This window comes from Stenella coeruleoalba (genome assembly GCF_951394435.1).
Source record: "Stenella coeruleoalba genome assembly, chromosome: 21".
Classification (NCBI taxonomy): Eukaryota; Metazoa; Chordata; class Mammalia; order Artiodactyla; family Delphinidae; genus Stenella; species Stenella coeruleoalba.
The window spans coordinates 30,739,456-30,756,546 of NC_137167.1; the positions used below are offsets into that span (position 1 = coordinate 30,739,456).

General features: G+C 41.4%; 1 protein-coding gene across 2 annotated transcripts in view; it reads right to left on the reverse strand.

Annotated features, from left to right (window-relative positions):
- ASB5 (ankyrin repeat and SOCS box containing 5) overlaps positions 1 to 17,091 on the reverse strand; it is an 84,231-nt gene that overhangs the window by 35,404 nt on the left and 31,736 nt on the right. Inside the window, exon 2 of one of the 2 annotated variants that reach the window (XM_079909535.1) lies at positions 14,871 to 15,157. In XM_079909535.1, coding sequence (XP_079765661.1) covers positions 14,871 to 15,066 — 196 coding nt within the window. In that variant the 5' untranslated portion in view covers positions 15,067 to 15,157. Of the gene's footprint in view, positions 1 to 14,870; positions 15,176 to 17,091 lie in introns of those variants that run through there. The other variant, XM_079909534.1, reaches the window with a different exon arrangement.

Genomic DNA, 17,091 nt, shown 5'->3' on the forward strand with positions numbered 1-17,091 from the left:
GTTCTCTCTTCCAACGATGCAGCTTCCACTCCAGCAGCTTTACAATTTGAGCTTCCAGATTCAGACACACACACACACGCGCGCGCACAGACACACACAGTCAATGGCTTAAAAATAAAAGGTCCCAAACCCACCGATCTTGCCCAACTCCTCCATTTTGCAGATAGAGAAGCTGAAGTTGAAGACACAAACAAACAAACAAACTGAAGTTGAGAGAGTGTAGGGGATGTCCTCAGAGCAACCCAGAGCGCTACCAGCAAAGCAAGACTGGAACGGAGACTGTCTGCTTCCTGCATGTGCTTTTCCAACGTGTGACATTTGCTCCTTAACCACAGGCAGACGTATCGAAACCAGTGAACATAAAATAAGGGAGGCGAAAACAGACCTAATAACCGATGGCACCTACGTCATCAGACTTTCGTCAGGATTAAATGAGGTTATAATTGTACACGTTTAGAACAGCCCCTGGAGCAGTAACAAAGAACTGGGGTAGTGTTTACTCTTCTCATAAATGACACTTTTCTTGTCCTTTCCTTCTCTTTACACACTTTGTTATCACACTGTTCTAGCTCTCCCAAATGCCAGAGTGAAGTTTTAAAAAGGCCACAAACCCATACAAGGAATGAAACTAGCAACCCGTCTTCTCCAGTCAGAGGACGACAGCTGCGGGGAGGAAAATCTGATATGCGCCACGGACAAGGGCTTAATGGCCGAACAGTTTACACGTAAGGCATCTCCTCCCCGCAGTTCTAGCCACAAATAGTTTTATCACCACTAACCACATGCTCAGGGTAGGTTTAGGCGCTGGCAGCAGCTAGTTTGTTTTATCTTGACATTTGTCATGAAAAGTGAAGAGGGGGCACACTGATGTGTGTTTCTGACATGTGAACATGCTTGCAGAAGTAGGTCTTAGAGCAGAGAGCATAGGAAGTCAAGAGTCCCAGGGGTACTGGCCTCAGCCCCAAATTTGCCTGGCAAGGCGACGTCCCATACACTCAGGCAGAGCAGCCCAGTGTCCTGCGGGCAGTCTGTCCTCACCCAACTACGTCCCAATAGGAGGCCCACCCCACGCTGGGGGGCTACGGCTCTCTCTCTCCCTGTTGTTACCTTAACCCCAGAGAAGAGAGCTCCTGACACTGAAACAGACCATTCCTCCTACTGCAATCCTCTAGCTGCCCGTGTATGAGGAGCCAGTTGTGTGTATAGGCAAAAGCAAGATTTTTTTAAAATTTTACTTATTTTTATTATTCCTACCACTCTGCTAACTTAAACAGGTACTAAAGAATTTGGGGTCCAGGGACTTCCCTGGTGGTCCAGTGGTTAAGACCCCACGCTCCCAATGCAGGGGGCCTGGGTTGGATCCCTGGTCAGGGAACTAGATCCCGCATGCTGCAACTAAGAGCTCGCATGCCGCAACTAAGAGCTCGCATGCCGCAACTAAGAACCCGCATGCCACAACTAAGACCCGGTGCAGCCAAATAAAGAAAGAAAGAATCTGGGGTCCAGGAGTAACATACAGAGTGGCTTAAAGGATGAAGAACTGAAGTCCAGAGGAATTGTTCTCAGCAGGTATTGAGAACAAGTGTTACATCAGCCAAACCCCTTCTGTAACACCTTCTAAGACTTGACAATTTCCTGGTTTGCTGTAGAGACAGAAAAAGAGCGATCCCCTGTCAGTTATAGTTCTGATATCTGGTGTCTGGTGTGTTTTCAGTTCACGATACACACTCTGAAGTACCATGTTGAGCATTCAATTTTAAATGAACAGAGAGAAAACGTTTCATAATAGTTGAAGTTTGGCTCAGAGAGTTTAAAATATTAAGAATAAAAATGCACTCACTTAAAATGAGAAATCAAAAGGTAAACAACTAGCTTTCCTCACCACAAGGCAAGAGATCTTTGAGTTGATATGAAATGAAGAAGATGTTTGAAGATATTCACAGCCATTAACTATTCCTGTTAAAACATGTACATGGAGGGTCTGTTTTATTTGGGGAGGAGGGCTAATGCCAAGGCATAAAGTTGAAAGGAATCAGAGAAAAGGGACAGTAGGTCTGATTAGGAAGAAGGAGTGGGGGCATTCGTGATAGATTTAATTTCTGGGCAGTACTGACTTTCGGTCTTCATTTGTTCTTTGAGAATTAACTCTGAGAGTCCCTCCGTTAACATTTATTCAGCATGTAGAGGGGCCACACCGCTGGCCGAGGCAAGGTTAGAATTGGCAATGCCCCGGGGTAAGTGGTAGTAAGATCCGTATTTTTAAATTTGAATCCCCTCACCCTCTCCCTTCCTTTTCCCCTTCTTCCCTTCTCCCTTCCTTCCTTGGATATTTACTTAGGACCCGCCATGTGCTAGGCATCTTTCCAACCTCTGAGAGTGAAAGGAACCTCTGTCTTCACGAGACACACAAGCTGGTGATGAGCTGACTTGGTGGGACAGTCAATGTTGAATCTGTTTGGGATACCACACAGATGGGGAAAAAACAGCACAGAAAGTATTAAGTAATTCTGGGTCTAGGAAGGATTATTACAAAGACTGCAACCCGCCACAGAGATAGCTCTGGAAAAAGAACACTGCTTGTTTCATAGTATAAATGAAACAAACAAAATGCTGCAAATGGTCAAGATGGGCGATGTCAGAGGCAACGTCAGAAGACCAGGGCTCATGACTCACTTTCCTCTAACTTGATCAATAACCTTGAGCAAGTCTATGTATTTAAGCCTCTGTTACCATCTCTGTAAGAGAAGCATAATACCATCTAGTAGTTTGTAGAGGTCAGTGATAAGATGAAAAGGGATCGTGTATGTGGAAAGACTTCGTGGATTACAATAAAAATATGACATCATCACTAGAAAGTGTGGGGTAGGTCGAGTCAAAGCTAGAAATAGAAAGACACTTGCTGACCACCCCCTATTAAGTTCAATTGCCAAGAATTTGAGAAACTAAGGGTTCACTTTATGGTAAAGAGGATGTTTACTTTTTTCCGTTTCTCATTTTCTCCTCCTTCTACCATTATTAACCACAGAATATTTACTAGAGAAGCAACACAGATGTACCTCAATTTAAGAAAATGTAGTACATAAAAATGTATATTTACAAAATGAATTGATTATTTCCAAAGGAACTCCTTTAAGTAACAAGTTTACATGATCATATAAAAATTCAGTAATTTACCAAAAGCTGCTTTATACACAATGTATGAAGCAAAACTGTGCACGTATTCTGGTGTATATACATTTGATTGGTGTTTTAGCAAGTTGTAAACATAGCTTTAAAAGCTCCTAAGATTTGGCTATTTTGAAAGATAGCATATCTTATAGAATATTTCAATTTCTGATATTACAACACGGAGCTGGATTTCTATCACCTCATAAAACGAATGGCCAGTATTCTATCTGCAGCATTATTCCTTAAGAGTCTACCGAAGACTACGCTAGTCTGGGCTACCTTCCGAAAATCTGGGGGAATCGTCACTTACTGCTGTGATCTCAGAAATGCTACTTTCCGGTTTGTGAAGTCACCGTAAGACATTCTGATCTGAGCAAGTTCCTTGTCCATCACCATGTTCCTGCCAAGCTTTCAGTAGTAAAGCTGGTTTCTGACTTGCGCTTGAGCTTGGTCATGGACGCTGCAGGAGGGACGCTAGCCCGAGACCTGCCAACGAACAGCCTTAATATTCCTGTTCCCCCGTGGTACTATGTACAGCTTAATGGTCTCTTGCTGAAGAAAGAAGACACGATCACTATTTGTGATTTACTATTCTCTTAGTAGAGGCTTAGTCAGCTTCAGATAATCCTTGCCGTGGCCCAATAAAGAAGCAAGGGTTCCTTAAAAGTTCTTGGAGGGCTATTTTGCAAACCTGTGCCTAGGTTCCCAGATAATTTAAAATACTGATAGACTTTGAGGTTATTCAATGATTCTATGATATAATTCTGCATCCTCTTCCCAGATATAGTCCGCTTTTTTTTTTTTTAAGAAAAAGGGTTTTTTCCCTCTTTCTTCATAAGAAAAAAAAAACACTTTTTTGTAAGGTATGTCCAGTGAAAAACTATGTTTTGCTTGCTTCCTGGAGAGACCAGCTGGCAGAAAAAAAACAGAAAATAAAGGAAAAAAGCCAAATCCCTGAACAGGCTGGCTCAGCTCTTCACTGTTAGTGCTGTCAGTACTGGTTTTTGTCTTCCCTTTCCAAAAAGCTGCCAGGGATTAAAGAAAAAAATAAAAGGGTGAGGAGGACAGTTTGGCGGAGGAAGTTAACATCCCGGGCTTTGAGATGTTGGAGGTTAAGAAGCTTCAGCCCTTTCTCTGGTGGCCACGATAACAGAGCAGCCGGAAGTGTGCTGTTCCATGTCACTGTCACACGCCGTGACACACTCATCATAAAGCCCTTCCAGAAAAGCCCAGGCTTTCTACAGTCTACTCATAACCAGGTACCTGACCAGTTTGCCCAGGAAAACATTTCTGTCCAAAGAATTTCTGGCAAGAGGAGTTTCTTAGACAGAGTAATATGATGGTAGAAAAAATGTGTGCAAGTCATTTAAAACCCCGTGCTGGGGCTTCCCTGGTGGCGCAGTGGTTGAGAGTCCGCCTGCCGATGTAGGGGACACGGGTTCGTGCCCCGGTCCGGGAGGATCCCACATGCAGCGGAGCGGCTGCGCCCGTGAGCCATGGCCGCTGAGCCTGCGTGTCCGGAGCCTGTGCTCTGGAGCGGGAGAGGTCACAGCAGTGAGAGGCCCGCGAACCGCAAAAAACAAAACAAAACAAAACAAAACAAACCCCGTGCTGTGAACTGGCCCACCTACGTAGCATCCCCTCCAGGTCCTCGGCATCCTAACCAAGCCTGCTATCTCCCTTTGCTCCGATCCCAGGTGATGGCTCAGAAAATCTTCTTTTTTGTGAAGCCTGTCAGAGAAAAATGTCTGAATCACAAGAATATCTTGAGTCTTCAAGACACAGAACCAACTTCTCATTTTTTGCTTGTATTTAGGGGAAATTTTGCATATTAAATAGTTAAAATTCTGTTTGGAAGGGGCCAGCAGACAAATCCCGTGGACGGCACAGAGACCTGGGGAGCCTGAGGCTTGCTTTTGTCAAGGCCGCTGTTCACACCATGTGAAAGACCAGCGGTGGGAGAGCCACGTGGTTGAGAGAAAAATCTCAGGAGCCGGTTGGATTTGGCTTGAAATTCTATGCTTTTCGTTACTAACTGGAAACAGTTGACAACTTAACTTAAACTTTCACTGGGCTCCGGCTTGTTACTCTTACACTGACATTTAAATAAAACCAACCACGTAAGTTCTGAAATCATATACCTGAAGAGCCAGCATGACGCTGGGACAGAACACTTACTTGTCCTAGTGTGACTACCTGCTTATGGCGACTGTTTAGCAGATATAACATGATAATTCCACCATCTTTTCTTATTGATGCTTCTCTGTGTTACTAAATTGTGGGAACTTTTGTACTGTTTTTTAAAATTTTTTAAAGTACAATATAAAGAATTAACATTCATGGGGCCAGACACTGTGGCATGTGGTTTAGGTAATACACTATATCCCGTATAAAATTTACGGTAACCCTCTGAAATAAATATCATTATGTCCATTTTAGTGATGAAGAAACTGAGGCTAGACTTTAAACAACTTTCCTAAGACCACACATCTCGAAAGTGCCATGATAGAAAAATTTATATGTGACTAAATCGCTATGTTACCAGCAGTGTGATTTACGCAGGGGTCTTTTATTCATTCCACAAATATTTGCTGAGTTTCTTCAATATTCAAGGCATTGTTTTTCCTATTTGCCATTTCAGTTATTTCAAGGACCAATTGACTTTTCGCTTAGTCAATTATAATTTCCTTCTCTAGAATAACAGCAGTTTCCCCCTGTAGTCCTGTTACAATTCAATGTCCAAGTTTTTGGCAGGAATCAAGTTTGCCTCATGAGCTTTAGATAATTACAAACTTTTTTTCTCCTTCTAGTTAAATACTTTGTCTTTTGAAAATCTTATTTTTTTTTAAAATAATCAAAGTATTCATTATAATGCTATAGAATCAGGTTTTTGCTCATGTGTGTGCTTTTAAAAATTAAACTTCAGATGATTACAAAAATCTCAATCATTGAATCTAATTAACTTTCATAAACAAAAATCATTTAAAAAATATGTTCGTTACTTCCAATGGACCCTAAATTTGAGCTTACTTAAACAGATTTCCCTTTCTTTCACATTCCTGGAATGTCACACCAATTAGATACGCAAGCATCGTTTTAGGACTTAATATTCACTATACAGGAGATAGTCTCTCCAACGCCAACCAGTCTCATTTTGTTGATTTCTTTGAAAAATGGTAAGTAGCCCTAAAACTTCACTCCCCTACTAGATTTTACTGGATGAGCAGTTTCATCATAACTACAGGGAAAAGACACAGAGATAAATGCTCGAATTTTCCTTTAGCTCCTTTTCTTTTAGTTCTTGGAGAGTCACTATGAAGAAGCATTCACTCCCTTCCCAGACTCAACAGATCTGTGATTTTATGTATTTGAACTCTAAAGGAACTGGCTCTTTTCTTTGTCCTAATTCCCCATCCTGGATCATGGCTCACGAGGGAAATAAGACACCAAGCTTTCTGAAATTCAGAAATTCCTTCGGGGCATCATTTCATTCTATAAATTACTGCTTTCTCTTGATGGATGCGGGAAATCATCATTTCTCTAGTGAAGGAGGTCGAGTTTGGAAAACAGAAGTGGCTCATCAATCTTCCAGCGGTTAATCAAAGATGTGTGGGGTTGTTCCTGAGGAATTCACTCACAGCGTCATCAGGACTTACATGCTCGTTACTTAACTGCTATCACAGTGTGTTGAGAACTCTTTAGAGGAAGAACGGCATCCTTTAGCACTTTGGCAGCAGACGACCTGCCTCGATCAACTAACGAGGAACGTTCGAGGAGCAGAGTTTCAACGCACAGGCCTTAACTTTAATTGCATCATTGTCAGTTTTCATTTAAATCAAGCTGCACACTTGAGGACGGAGATGACCTGGTGTTTCTATTTAAGAACATCAATGGCATTTCCATATTGAATTTCAGTTTGTTTGTACTCTGCCCATAGTTTAAGACCATGAGCCTTCTGGAAAGAGTTTATGTATTTCTGAATGCTTCTATTTTGCTCAGTAAGTAATGGTGACATGGAAATTTTAGCTGCTCGCATGGAGAGAAGTTTGCCTTTGTGCCATCTGACATAGTTATGTCCATTCCTGACGGGCCCCAAATGTTTGCTGTTGTTCTAATCCCTAGGAAAGAATGTGGAACGGATATTCAGTTATGACTCATTTTACAGGGTGGTTAGGGTCTGTAAAGATGCATGTAACTCACATAATATTTTAAATAAACTGGGACAGTTTAGTTTTAAACATTATCTTCTTCTTTTCTTTAAGGAAAAATGTCTCTTGAAGTCCAACGTCCGAAGATTCACGGAAGTAGAGTTGTTCTGTTCAGGAAGGGAAAGGGGGCCCATGGGAACTTGTCCGCAGGCACCGCCCTAGTCTCTCAGTCCCTGAGGCTCTTCTAGAAAACTCCTAAATCTACTTAGGGGACAGATTTTTAAAATCTCATCCCACAGTAGCCAATGAAGAATTACAGGATTGAGAGAAGAGACCCTTCTAATATATGTCCTCTTCAACCTAAATTTCACAGAATGGACTGGCTTAATTACAGGCCACCTGGAAGAGCTAACAATTTAACAATTTATGAGACTCTGTAAGCCTCTCCTTCCCTGAGCTGATGTTCTTGGGGCACTTCCAGTCTCAAAAGCCAGTGGTCTGCTTTGTAGCGTTGCTGTGAGAGGGCTGGAGAGAATGAATGATTTGTTCTTTATGCAGCTGGTAAAGAAGAAATGCCAAAAGTTCTACATAGCCTGTAACCAAACACTTTCTTTTTTAAAAAAAATCTATTGGAGGGTGATTTTGGAGGAAGAGGCGTTCCAAATAACCCCCCTGCTTTCATTGACATGGTCCATGTGTTACTGGGGATAAACTTTCCTCTCTCTTCCCCAGGTTAGAAAATGAGCTTAATGTGCTGAGACTGAAGCCAGAATCCAAGGAGCTGCCATGGAGCCACCCTGAGGATGTGCACAGCTGACTCAGCGCCCAGGAGGTATTCGACCTTCTCTGAGATGTAGTTCACGGAACACATGTAATGACATGTTGACTCATTACACACAGGATTTTGTAAAATACTCATGGTGGCACTGATTTTCATCATTACCTAGTGACTCTTTCTTGTAGGCTGAATCCAGTAAAGGCATTAGAAAACTCTTAATAGAACCCTTTACTTTGGATGTGTGATTTGAGAACATGTGTATTTATTTTTCACTTTGGCACCAACCATCTGTCTCTGTCTCCTCACCTAACATTTATCCTTTAACATTTGCCCCCATGAGCCACGCTTGTTCAGTTCCACAACTAAAAGTTCTCTTTTTCTTTAGAGTCAGCTTGGTTCCATCCACACTTGTACATAACCAGATATGTTCTGCCTTTGAAGTTTCACCTTGAGCTGCACCTTCTCTCAGGAAGGGCCTGATACTTCCAACGGACTTTCTTAGAGAACATTCATTGCAGAACTTCACTGTGTTCAATTTAGCACCTCATGAATTTCTACTTGCTTGCTGTTTGCTTGTTTTATATGTGCAAGGTTTGGCTCCGCTGACCCAAGTCTCCTGTTACTCAAAAAGCAACTCATACACTATATATGGTAACTATTTGCATGTACACCCACATATATACACATATACGTATCCGTCCACGTACATGTAGCACATAATATTGTGCCAGGAACAGAGTAGGTATCCAAGTATTTATTGAACTGAATTAAATTCTAAATTGTATCAGTTATGTCAATTAATAAGAAAAGCAGCTTATTTTAATAATTTACCACCTTCTGAAAAAGATAGCAGATTGGAAAGCAGAGACTTAGTTTTCATCCTTTAACTGTCCTCATTATATAAAAATTTAAGAGTTGACTATCACAATGTCACCTATATATAAACTTCATTTTGAAATTGTTCCCCAGAATACTTGTCATTCTTCAAAAGGCTTAGTGGATAAGCAATGAGCACACTTGCTCTTTCCTAAAAAAACAAATTCTTAGAAATAATAATAATAGTAGATTGAGCGATGGAAAGAACAGAGAGTAACAATGGGGAACAGGGGAGCTTTCAAGCATTATGAATAAGGACACATGCACGATTGTGGAGAGAATATGCATGGGCTTAGCACAGCTTTTATTTAACTGGTGAACCCCAGGCAGAGCTCTTCTTATCCGCATACTTGCTCTTCCGTGCTCCCCGAGCACCTCTTCCACTTTGTATAATAGCACTCACCATGCTTTAAATTACTTGATTTTCTCTCTCTGTCTCTCCCACTACACTATACACATCTTTAGGAGAGGGACTGTGGTTTGTTTGTATATTTTATCCTTCATGCCTAGCACAGGCCTTTGACATAGAAGACACACAAGTAAAAGGTATGGGAAGAATAGCCCTAGGAAAACTCATCCCTCCTAAGCTATCATGAGCTATGCCGAGTTCTTTAATTCCAAAACTCCATGCACTTCTCCAAATATACAGGAAGAGGAACAATATTAATACATTAAACTATGACAAAGTCTTTTGTAAACTTGGAAAGTTTGTTCCCAGATTCCTGTTCTAATTCACAGTATTATAATGGTTCCTTCCAGAAAAAGTGCTCTGGCATTTCCAAAAAATAGCAGAACATGGGCAGAATTAAAGTCTCTTAAAATGTTTTTTGGTAGCACTTTTGATTATAATGTCGTGTCTGTTGTGATAGAAGAGCAGTTCCATTGATTCCAGTTATTCTCAGGTGGTGTTTTCCCACCTAAGTATAGAAAATGTGTCCCCAAGCTCTCACATCTTCAAGGTATTTTTACACCTTTATACGATGAACAGCATGAAAGAAGTCATTCTACAGGTTGGCTTGAAGTGTGTCATTGCTGAGATTCTGAGAAATGTTCCCAACATAACTAACCTCATAGACAACCAACATGGTAGCACGAAAAATCATATGAAACAAGTTGTTCCTTGGGCACAGGTATAATGGATATGACTGCTGCACTTGCTGGCGTCTGCTGTAAAGTTAAATTCTTAAAGCTGTTTTTAAACCTGGGATGGACTTTACCGATGGAGAAAGAATATTACATCATACAAACTTCTAGCTGCTTTTCCTACCCAGGTTACACTATTCTCTGGACTGACAAGTCCTTTTGCCGTTTGACTAGTGGTGCACGTTTACCCCATATCCTATTTCCAAGTGTCAACAACAGACTCACCAAAAAACAAACAAAGCATGCTTAATGGCAACCCTGAAATCAAATTTATGAAATCACAAGCACAAATATTCTACCAGATGATTCTACATACATTCTGTAGTCTATATAAAGCCTCAACTCTGAAAGGAGCAACCCAAAGAGGTTGGGTGTCCCTAGATTGTTTCTCAAGCAGCCTCACAGAGACCTTACCTCGATGAATTTTCCACCCTCTAACATTTGGCCCATGGCCTTGCAGGCTTGGAAACCTGATCTGTCAGCAAAGCTGGAGCAAAATCACATCTCAGAGGTGGACTTACAACTCAAAGAGCACAGAGCACTAAAGAGTGATGTCAAGATGCAAACATAGTAATTTACAGCGAGAACCATAAATGTCAGATGGACTGAAACACTCCAGGGGCAAAAGCCAGCACATTCTCTCTCTGTGGACAGACGCGGATGGAGAGCCAAGTCATAACCAGAATGTCGCTTGGTGATAAAAAGGTGGAACAAAGGGAATAAACAGTAAATAAATCAAGGGCAAGGCTGGAATTCAGATTCTAGTTCTATGACTTCCTGATTCACACTGACATTTCACACTAGAGACAGGTGACCCACCAGACTCACCAAGCCGCTGAAGACCCAGCTCTCTGGGGTGGCAGAGGCTGGGAACTGCAGGCTCGCCTGGGTGGGTAATTCATCTTTCTGGATGACAGGCTTTTCCTTTGTTATAACTAATTCTGGGAGACCCTAAGGTAACATTTACTCTCTCTGCCAATGCTATTTAAGGTATCATCAGATTCATTCTTTTTCCTTTTCTCCTTTTTATTTATTTTTTGTTGTCATCCTTTCTTTTCTATCCACACCACCACCACCACCAAACAAGTCTAGGTCCTCATCTCTTTATGAGGGGCACGGGCCTAACTGGTCTACCTACTTCAAACCTGTCCCACTGCCCAACTCCAAAGATCACTACTATATAAATCAAGCTTAAATTAGCGTTTTGTACGTGTCTCTTCCCATTTTCCTACCTTCACTCATACCAAACACTCTCAGTGACTCCTACTGCCTTCGAAGTTGAGTTTGAATTGCTTGGCCTGATGTTCAAATTCTTTCATATCTGTGCCCAATTTATTACCATTTTTCTCCTGCATGAAACTTCGACTCCAGTCAAATCTACTGTCTCTTAATATCCTAGGTGCACTCCAACTCCTGCCTCTGCTCGTTCCTGGGTTCCTGGGGTCAACTCAAGATCTTTCTCCTCCATAAAAATGTCTCTGAAGGTCCAAATCGGAAACTGACCTTTCCGGTCTTTAGGCTCATTTCGTATTTAGTGTATCTGGAAAGTAAGTATTATATGTAGATATACCATCTCCTCAACTAGAATAACCTACTTACAGTTGGGAACAATACATTTTCCCTTTTTTATATCCTGTTTCTTCAATGCCTCCATACCAGGGGTGCTCAGTAAACAGGTGCTTAGAACTGACCTTGTCCACATGTAGGTAAAACTACTGAACTCTCCTCAGAGCCTAAGATAGAGCTTGAAAGGCACGACCCTTAGCAGAGGAGGGGAGCTCTCTCTCCAAGTGTCCGTGGGTCACTAGTGGCACATGGCTTCTTCCAAGCCCTTGGAGCGATATCAGAAGATCAGTGTTCTCCCCTGCGTCTTCCCCTGCTCTCCGTACTGTCTGATGTTACAGCTGGAGACACCGTTCCACTCGTTAGTCTCACTCAGTCTCAAAGTCAAGTGTTAGCTTTGAACACAGACTAGACCTCTGCTATGTGGACACTATCACCAGCACACTTAACAGCAAGAACCATACAGGGAGACAGATACACAGAAAATCCTATCGAGCCCCTTCAGTACGATGGCAGAGTTAATAAAGGGATGAAAAGGCAGATTTCTAAGGTTTATAGGCATAGCAAAGGGATCAAGAAGGGAACAGGCTTAAGCGATTTTAGTTACCATGTTGCTTTTCAGTATTCTTGTTGTGTAATCATACCTTGGTCTCAAGCCTGATTGGAAAGTGCATTAAGAAAGCTCATTCCATATTTGTCTAATACAATGAGCTGATTTGCAACCGTATCTGGGAAGACAGAGTTCCTTTTATTTCATACCAAAGCACTACAGCTCATGGGGAGGACATCCAGAAAGTTGTCAACAGGGTCTTCCATGATTATGAAAGACGTGAAAATACACACATCATCTCCTATTTCATGGATTTTGGCAGCTCCACATCAGAAATGTTGTGGAATGATCTGGCTAAGTCTTGAAAGTAGGAATGAGAAACCTAATTCAGAATGGAATGAAGGTGATAATTCTTGAAAGCAGGAATGAGAAACCTAATTCAGAATGGAATGAAGGTGATAATCTCTGCTAGGAAGGAGGAAATTGCTAGATTAAACAAAGATGATTAAGCCTGATAAATCATAAAAACATAAACAAAATAAAAATAAGTTTAGTAGTAGTAAATAAAAGAAAAAGCTATGTTAAAATAGAGACAGTAATAATTTCCTAGGCAAGGAAGAATTAATTCTTAGAGGTAGACCAAGAAAGAGCTTGTAAGGTTCCTGACTGTCCTCCTAATATTAAAATAAAATTGGAGATGAACTATGCTTACACTGAATAAAAATTATAATAATATATTGTATTGTTTAGTATATAGACTAATGCAAGCTATAGGGAGGGAGAATTTTGTTAAACAGATACAAAATTAAAAATAACAGAAAACAAACATTTGAAAACTCTATGTTCCCCATTTTTATTCCCAGGAAAAGTATTTTCTATTAGTGAGTGTGGATTTCTTTCTCTCCTTTTTGGGATATAATCCTAGAGCTCTAATATATCTTAACACAGACTCATAAAAGTAGGCGGGAACATGGAAGCCATTTCACATATTCCCATGACCTCCCAGCATGAGCACACTGAGATCAGGCTAAAGAGGGGACAAGTATTTCTTTATATTGGTAAATAAGTACAAAAGGAGACTCCAAAGCTTCCTCTAAAACCCTTCTCAATCCACCAAATATGGTGGATTTTTAGCCAATACTTCAGTTTTTACGCACGGCAATTCTCACAATACGTAGACGAGATTTGAGTATAAGGTAATGAGCTATGGGCTGCCCGTGACAGTAAACTTTCTCACCTTATGATCACATAGCCTATTTAGTCTTATATCTAAAAATACGGGTTTAAAAAATTAAAATATGGATTTTGTTTTAAAATCTAGTCTCCTATGTTTGCTGGTTTTTAAACAACAAAATATTCCATTTCCCAACATGGTGTATGCCACATTTAAATAGTTATACCTGGTCTGAAGCAGAGCTGGTGGGTGAAGGATTAAATATTGTCTATTTCTCTAGATTCCATCTTCCTTGTGAGAGTTTCATCCTGGCATTTAGATTAAGTTCCTCACTTTGCATAAGAACAAAATCTTCCTCAGGAAAAATGTACTCTCCTTATCTATCTCATACACCAAAAAAGATTTTCTACCTTTATTCAACTTTCCATGTATCTACAGAGTCGCCTAGATTTTAAAATAAGTTATTCCACACATTGAAAAATGTAGAAAAACAGATTTTAAGAAGGCAAGCTTTCTACTCTAAGCGTTCTTTTTTTTTAAAAAAATAAATTACACTCTCTAATTATGTGATAGTGTATTTTGATTCTGAAAATTAAAGTTACTTTAGAGGTAGGTAGGGCTGTAAAATGTGCATGCTTGCCTGATGATTTTCAAACCAGAAATTAACCAAAAGGCTCTAAGAAATTAAAATGTCAACTTGAAGCCCATCCTAAGAATTGCTTTTATTATACAGAATATCAGTGCAATAGAATGGAAGTGGTTTTGCAGCCTTTCAGGTTGAGGGTCAAAATGATCATTTCTCATTTAGTCTCACACTTTAATTTCTTGTAGGAAGCATGATGGATGTACTTGGTCGCCTACATGTTAACATTTGTTAATTCATGTTCCTACCCTCATATAATCAATTTTTTACAAATTGAGCAAAGGCAACAACAATTCCATCAGGAAAACATATGCCATAAATCTTAACATTCACCACATTGTGCTTTACTTTATAATGAAGCGGTTAACCTTGGTCAAATAAAAATTGTGAGAAACCAATAAAACCTTCAAATCTTCTCTTATAACAATTATTTTCCCATATAACTAAAGACTTGATTTAAAAAATTATAAAATCTCAGGTATATTAAAGGCCAGTTGAAGTGCAATCAGTAACTGAAGCCTGTGAATGCATGGCTTGGCCCATGAAATGTTAAAAGTTAGGAAATATTTATGAATAGGAAAATATTGATATATATTTAAAACTATGCTTCCGTGAGGCTCTTCTGCAATGATGCCTTGATTTCATTAACCCAGAAAAAGTAATTTTCTTTTTTATGAGGCCATGAAGGGAGTTAAATATTTCCCGCAATGAGAAGTTGGCAGAATATTCGCTCTGAAGCAGTCCCTAAGGGAAACATGGGATGTTTGCTTGGACTGTGCGTGCAAGATAAAGTCAACACGAAACACGAGCGCAGGCCGTGCACATACCTTGTCCTTGGGTTACTCCGTAAAATTCAGCCGCTATCCGGGCCGCCTCCTTGCGGTTGCCTTTCACTATGTAGAAGTGACTGAGGATGGCGAGGCTGATTTTCACAAAGAGCTTGAAACAGAACAGCGAGAGGATGGTGAAGTAGACGTTAGAGAGCTGCTGAGCAAAGGGCCGGCTTTCTTCGACCACCGACATCGCTGCACCAGCCCGGCTGCTGCCGCCCTTGGTCAGATCCAAGTCCCGAATGTGCCTGGCTCCGGTCCGGGATGCTCCTGGACAGCTGGTCCTGAGGAAGGAAAATAGCAGCTGGTAACGATGCCTCCAGCTCAAAATATTTATACCGTCCATAAAAGTGCTTCGCACACGGCTATTGGTCTGACACTCTTCCGCGGGGGCAATGGCAACACGTGCCGCTTCCCGACACTCCTGACTTTCCGTGCTGGCTACAAAATGACATCCCGCCCCCCTGCCCTGAAATTCAGAATCAGGTACTGAAATTTATATACAGATTGTTGTTTCCCTTTGCGGGGGGGGGGGGGTCAGTGTCAGCGGCACTCTGAAGGCTTTGCGTAAAAGGGGTTCCTGGTGTTAATGTAAGTGCTCTTCATAATATCAAGGAAAAATTACGCCCATCAATTCAAACCTTGAAAATGGTCGTATTTGTAGGCCATGAGCTAAATTACCAAATAGTCCAAGACTTGATGGTTTAATGATCACTCATCAAATTCGCCAAATTGCGGCTTCCACCGTTGTCAGGAAAAATAAAATGTGTAAGTGGATAGACTGGAAAGTCACAGGCTCATAACCTTAGAGTGTTTATTCATCCACTGAACACTTTTTTAAGCACCTGCTATATGTCAGGTATTTTGCTGGATGCTGGCAGACCAATCCCTGCCACAAGGATCTCAGAGTCTAGAGGAGGAAACAACCATAAAATAAATACAAGTGAGGACAGGGTAGCACAAAGAGGAAGGGCCTAATCCTGGTAGCGAAGAGTCCAGAAAGGCTTCCTGGAGGACATATAATATCCAGAGAATTTCAAGTAAATGTAAGTATTTCATCTTGACTCTCCCAAACCAAGCAAAACAATATATTTTTTAGCCCCATAATCTTTGTTAAACCCGATCTGATGTAGTTTAGAAATGAGGTGCAACTGTTTATAAGGGCATCCTTAGGCAAGCTATCTGTTTAGAAGAGAAATCGAGTAAGTTATTTAAGAACAATAATGTAGAGTGACAGACAGTATTTTGGCATTTAAGCCAACAAGAATACGCCAAGATACAAAATGACATATTATACAGGGGGCTTGTTTATACATTTACATGACCAGGCTTGGGGCCTGTTAATTGTCGTACTGCTTCCCGATTCTTCCGAGAAGTTCCGGAATCACAAATAATAACAAAAACATAAGAAAACAGAAGTGGCTTTTCTGGGACTAAAGGAGCATATCAGTGATTGGTCATAGTGGTCAGTGCTGCATGCTTTTCATGCCGTGTTTCTTGCACTGATTTATATGAAACATCCCTAAGACAAAGGAGGTATTGCTGTAAAGTAAACGTGTCAGATAAAGCAGGCTTCTTCTTTCCCCAGTGACTGCGTGGTTCCCAGAAAAATAAATTAGATAAAATAAAATATTAGAAAGCAGTCACTGCCCTCCTTCTGGACATGCCCCTTGGTCTTGTTCTCTCAGGCAGAGAACTAGACTAAGCAGCTATCCACTGGCTCCAGTGTGCCATTTCACATGTGCTTTGGGAAGCAATGAAAATGAACTGCAGGGCTTCCGTGGTGGCGCAGTGGTTGGGAGTCCGCCTGCCGATGCAGGGGACACGGGTTCATGCCCCGGTCCGGGAGGATCCCGCATGCCGTGGAGCGGCTGGGCCCGTGAGCCATGGCCGCTGAGCCTGTGCGTCCGGAGCCTGTGCTCCACGGCCAGAGGGGCCACAACAGTGGGAGGCCCGCGTACCACACACACACACACACACAAAATGCACTGCAGAGTATAGAAGACGAAGTAACTAAATGTGAGATTGTGTTAGTTAAGTGACTGGAGGAGATGACCCTCCAGTTAGTCTTTCCCCAGGCGTGGCGATGCATGAGTACGCACCAGAGAGGCATGCCCCGTGGACAGCTGGACCATCACAATACTCTGAGTCACTGCACCCACATCCAGTTCAGTGCTTTAGAATCAGAAATAAAACCCACCTAAGTCATGCCTCAGTA